Source organism: Scyliorhinus torazame, chromosome 2 (assembly GCF_047496885.1).
Source record: "Scyliorhinus torazame isolate Kashiwa2021f chromosome 2, sScyTor2.1, whole genome shotgun sequence".
Lineage (NCBI taxonomy): Eukaryota > Metazoa > Chordata > Chondrichthyes > Carcharhiniformes > Scyliorhinidae > Scyliorhinus > Scyliorhinus torazame.
This window is the reverse complement of record NC_092708.1, coordinates 356928007-356934006: the sequence shown is the minus strand read 5'-3', so window position 1 is coordinate 356934006 and position 6000 is coordinate 356928007. Positions and strand designations below refer to the sequence as shown.

The window sequence follows — 6000 nt, the reverse complement described above, 5'->3', positions numbered from 1 at the left end:
AGATTTCTTGTTCGTATTATCATTCTATTCTATCACTTTCTTTGTTGATTTCCTCAATCCAAGCAGAAACAGGATTCACAACCATCTTGAGACTCTAATTCATAACTGGAAGTCCCATTTCCATGTTAATTCTCACTTACCTGTGATTTTAGACAGACGTCTGAGAAGGTGTCTCATTTGTCCTTGCAGAATTTATACTTTGTTTCTTATATTAGCGAGGTGGCTGAACTACATTTTGCTTGGAAATAATAGTCCTGGGTTATTTAAAATTGAGATGAGGACTTGCCCTGGTGTGAAGACGTAGGACATTTTAACTCCTGGATAATTAACAGTCAAGATTTTGACTTTCTTCCAAATTATTTCAAACATGCTGGAAAATAAATGTTCATGTTTGTGCTTTAATGTGTTGATTTTGCTGAATGAAACCACTTGAATTTTACCCCAGAAATCCTTACCACAGTGGGGAGGTTTAAACTTATAAATCTGAGAACTATCCAGGACTTCTACTTCCAAGATTGTAGACGGGTTGTCTTGTACATAAGATATAGATGAACCCAGGCAGTTTGATGCATTGGCTCAAGATACACTTGAGGCCAATTCATTTACTGTGGTCATAAATATTCAAAAGAAAGTTTCCCTGCTTGATGCAACACAAATTATTTCTCACTAATCAGGTGAATAGTTATGTATTCTCAGCATTTGTTTCTCTGAAAAGTTGGAGGCATTCCTGGAGGTTTCACTGTTACATTCTGGCCACATGACATCTACAAGAATCATTGCTTTTTATTTCAAAATTGTGAGGGATGCCTTATAATTGATGACCTTCGCACATGGTTTTCCTCTGGCAGCTATTATGCAAGTAGGTAGGTACAGACCAGTAAAGCTTAATGTTAGTGGTGGGAGGACTTCAGAGACAATAGTCTGGGTCATAATTAATTGAAAGGATATGAACTCGTTCTGACAGATGTGAGTTTGATAATGAAAGAAGAGGGTTGATCAAATTTGTGCCATAGATTTATGTATGTATTTTTTACAAGCCAGATAAGCTTTTTACTGAGATTAAAACCCAGAGGTTCAAAGGGACAGTGAGAACATGGATACAAAATTGGCAACGGGCTAAAAAGCAAGACAGTGGTGGCGATCAGTTGTTTATCAGACTGGAGAGAAGTATAAAGAGGGTCCCCAGGGATCAGTCATTGGATTACCGCTCTGATAATGACTTGGATTCAGGTACTGTGCGCATAATTTTGAAGCTTTCATGTGGCATGGCTTGGAAAAGTAATAAACTAAGGACAGTAGCAGACTGGTGAAATGGACATGCAAATGGCAGGTGAAATTTAGTGCCGGAAAGTGTGAAGTGATAAATCTGGAAGAATAGGGACAGGTAATATAAATGACATGTCATTTTAAAGTGGGTGCACAAACAGTGAGAGCTGGGAGTTCACAGACACAAATCCTTGAAGGCGGTAACCAAATGTTGTAAAAGTATGTCAAGACGACTGAAGTCATGGTTAGTCTTAATAGGTCATGGATATAATTGATAATAATGCTAGCTGAGGTATAAATGTTCGGAGTACCACAAAGATGTAGTGATGATGTCTTAGAAAGATTCCAGGGTGGAAGACTTTAGTTACATGGTTGCAAGAAAAGCTGCAATTGTTGTCCTTAAGAGTAGAGAAGGTTATGTGGAGTTCTGATGAATGTGCAAAATTGTGAGGGGTTTCAATAAAACAGATGAGGTAAAGCGTCTTTCCCTGGTTTGGGGTGGCGGGGGGGGGGGGGGGGGGGGGGGGGGGGGCAGTAACCAGAGGATACGCACTAAGATAATTGACAAAAATTAAGCAGGGAGGGGAATAATTTTTACACAGCAAGTTGTGATCTGAAGTGCATTCCCTGAAAAGAAGATATTTTCAAAAGGGTACTGGATATATTTGGACTGGTTACAAAATTGGCAATTTAACTTTTGTGGCATTGAAGTCTTTAAATGTAAGATAATGGAAGTTGCTGTTCTCCGATTAACATACTCTGCTATCTTACCTTTGCCACTATTACCACTCTTCAGTCCTTAATGGTACCATTAACACTCCCTTTGTCTTATGTCCACGACACCTCAGTCAACCTCTGCTTTGCTTCAGCCTATCTCTGTCCTATTCTGGCCCACCTCGTCCAACTATATAATTCATTATATTTCTACCTCCCTTCAGTTCTGTAGAAGGAACACAAGGACTCTATATGTTAACTGTTTCTTGCCCAACACATGCTGCCAGACCTGCGGAGTTTATTCAGCATTTTGTTCTTATTTCAGACTTCTGTATCTGCAGTATTTTTCTTTTAGATAATGGAAATACCTGGTTTGGGGAGGCTGGTAAATAGACCGTAGGAATTTGCAATTCAAAAGGTAGCCTGTATTTATTTAATAAAGTCATAGTTGGAAATGGGTAAACAAACAGTAGGTGGTCTTCTCTTAGCTCAGTAATGGACCCAGAATGCAGTAGTTTCCATGAGAGACATTTTGTGGGTCTCAGAATTAAAGGGATGTTTTGGAAGGGAAAGTTAGTTTGGGACATTCCAGGTGTGCCACCGTCATGAGGATGGATTACAGGAATAGTTTTTGTTGAGTTTGAGAGAGATTTTTCACAGAAGCAGTTAGTTGAAGCCTGGGATCAGCTTCAAGAAACCAAGAGAATTTGCCCGAAGCTATAGACCAGAGCAAAGGGCCATCAGATAACAGGGCATTTTTGCATTGGAGCCACAAAGCAATAGTGCAGTAAGGTCCATGCTTAAGCTGGGGTGTCCAGAATCACAAGGTCCTTGGGGGGTGTTGCAAGGTCACTTTGCTGGATGATAGTGGAAGGACCGCAAGAAATCTCATGCCTCGGAGAAAATCATTAATAGTACTTGCTTTTAATTCTTGTACAGTTTGTGTTTAAAACATAACATCTTGTGGTGTTTTTGTTAACAACTGAGATTTTGAATTTCCTTTTAAAAGTTACTGGTCTCCTTCAGGATCATAACAGCTGGCACAGACTCGATGTGCAAAATGGTTCCGTTTGTGCTATATATGGGTCTATAACCAAAGATCCACAATGTGTTGGTAAAGACAGGGCAAATGAAGGGGAAATATAGAGATGGAGGAATCCGCAAGGTGTTAGGGGGGACTGGTGGGAGGAACATCATTCCACCAGTAATTCATAGCATGTCACTGAACCTGCACCAGTTCTAATAGTAATACTGGTAACACGCTGATTCCCTCCAAGTAATAATACAATAACTCGGAATGCCTCAATATCCTACTGTTAATAATCATCACATTAGTCTGATATTCACATTCAAACAACTGGCAGAAGCCCCCTGCACAAAGTGTGGTCAGGCTTCCCTGATTGACTGATAAACAATCACTTGTCGCTTGATTGAAGGACAGCAACATTCATTCCTGTCAATTTGATATATTGCAAGGCATAGCAATTTTTTTTTCTCTAAACACCATACAGAAAGAGCAAATAAGATAATGGAATCAAAAGCAAAATTCAACAAATGCTGAAAATACTCAGCAGCCCTGGCAACATCTGTGATGAAATAAAATTAATGTTTCTCTCACCAAAGTAAATAATGGGTTGTGTAACTGTACGGTCAGTAAGTATTTGGGTAGCTTAAAATCATGGATACAATGCAAAAAATGACGGTGCAGTTAAGCAACACCTGTCTGTGTTGAACGTATTTATATTTGCCAATTTTAACGCAAGAAATTCTGTATCCAGAAGATTTTTCCACCAAATTCTCCTCAGACAATTTTTTTAAAAAGCAACAAAATATTGGAATAAAGATGACAATCTAATGAGTGAACCTGGTCCACATAATGTTTATTTATGTAATTAAAACAATACAGTTAGTGTTAGATCCAATCACAAACCGTAAAAGATGACTGAACATACGGTACAATTGCACAAGCAAATAAAAAGAGTGAGACCATTAGACTGTTTCATTCAAGAACTGGGTTGGGGCTGGGAATGGCAAGTGGGGGAGGGCAGGAAAGAAAAACAACATATAAATCCCAATTAAGATATCAGGTAGGTGACAACGGGCTTCAGTTTCAAGACAGAGACTGGGTTACCAAACAAACTAGGAGCTTTTCTAATACAATGCTGTTTCAGTTACATTTACACCGGATATCACTACCTACACAATGCAAAATAAGCAGCAACATTTATACTTAAAAGTATTGCTATGATATTATAGTATGAACTTGCACAACTACAGTAGGATTTTCCTGCGCTGGCAAACAAGTGACTATCAATAAAATGTTAAAACTGCACAATAAAGATATTGTCCATATTCAAGCTTCCAATATTCGTTGCTTCCAACGATCAGCTACATGACAGGAAGTCAATTCCACACAGGTGACCAACACAAGCTGTTCTCGATTTTAAAAAACAGAAATAAAGTGATTATTTGTGTATGCATTCCATGCTTAACATGATTTTTTACTAAATAACTAAAAAAATCAGTTGTAGCTTTTGTCCTCTTAAAAACTAGATTTATAACTGCAAAACATATTGCATAAAGGACTGCTGGTACTTCTTAAGAAAATATATTTTGTGCAATTGTGGCTATAATTAACAGCTGGCAAAGCAACAATTCTCGTCAGGCAAGAATCCTGAAATAAGTGAATCATTTAGACATCATAGACAATCTTTCCCATCTAGTTAAAGAATGGTCACAGCCTGACTAACCAGAAAAAGGTGCTGTATTCCCTTTATTAAGATTTGCTCAACAGCTTAGATTGAAAACCATTATAAATTCAAGAATTAGACACTCATGTAAAATGTTATCAATGCTCTTTAAAATAGACCACTAAAATCATTTACATATACAGTGCATCACTGTCATACAATTGATCCTCCAAATACCATCCTAGGCTTGTCCATGTGCCTAAAAGTATCAAGTGTAAATCAGATATTTTAAATTGTGAGTTACAGACCTAGACCAACACTGCAAATAAAGAGCAGGTCATGGATGGGGTCAGTGGAGGAGCACTGCTAACAGAAAACTGTAGTACTGTAGCCAGGCTTCTATAACAATCAAATTTAGAAAATATAAATAGACTGCTTTGGGTGATGGGGCTTCACCATTGTCCGTTACTTTGTTCAGTACTGTGAACTTAGTTGACTTGATCCAATGCTCTGAGAACGTCTTCCCCCTGAAGCAAGGTCCTGTTGCCTTGGATAGGTGCATTCACTTCACAGTCGTAACTGGTGAGTGTTGGCAAGCTACTGCCCTCTGCTGAGTGAGTGAGAAGCCTTGTCACTATATCTAAAAGTTAAAAAAAATTCAACTGTGAGAACCAGAGATAAGTAATATTGAATCAAAAATAGTTTTAAAATGTAATTTTAAATCAGCTACTTACACAAATTTTCAGAACACAAAATGCTTTATTCAGCTTAACAAGAGTTTTTCCAGCATTTTAAAATTATGAAAATCAACATTTTGTAAATGATCCTGATATTTAAAAGTATTTTTTAATGTTGAAAAAAAAAAATCACACTGCTTAAAACAAAATTCAGTGATCAGGTCCAGCAATTTAATTTAATTGGCTCACACAAGATCTCTTAATTCAACCCTGCAATAGAACTAACCATGCTGCATTTAGAAGCTTATTTCAGTCATGTTTTCTTTGAGGTAATTCCCTAGTGTTATTTGTAGGTCAGTCTCCACATTAAAGAAAGCTGGGTGCACAGCTTTTTTTTTAAGAAAAAGATTGACCTAATCTATTGATGATCACTGCAACATGTCCTACCAATCTTTAGAACGAGCATCGGTGGAAAAGAGATACAGTTCTTGAGCATAGAGCTGGCATCATAATAGATTGAATTTTACATTAGATTTGGGAGAGAGAAGGAAGACTCACAAATAATGGTTTTAAATTTCAGTAATGCAAGCTTCGAAGGCTGACAACATCAAACTACCGACAACCATGAGCAAAGCCACACAACTACTGACTGG

The 6000-nt window shown here is 37.8% G+C and overlaps 1 protein-coding gene across 5 annotated transcripts in view; it reads right to left on the bottom strand.

Moving 5' to 3' along the window:
• Nucleotides 1-3843: 3843 nt before the first annotated feature.
• The window catches only part of hif1aa (hypoxia inducible factor 1 subunit alpha a), a 91372-nt gene continuing 89215 nt past the window's right edge, over nt 3844-6000 (bottom strand). For all 5 annotated transcript variants that reach the window (XM_072491937.1, XM_072491945.1, XM_072491922.1 and 2 more), the window contains exon 15: nt 3844-5310. In XM_072491937.1, the coding sequence (XP_072348038.1) occupies nt 5159-5310 (152 nt within the window). In that variant the 3' untranslated portion in view covers nt 3844-5158. The remainder of the gene's footprint in view (nt 5311-6000) is intronic.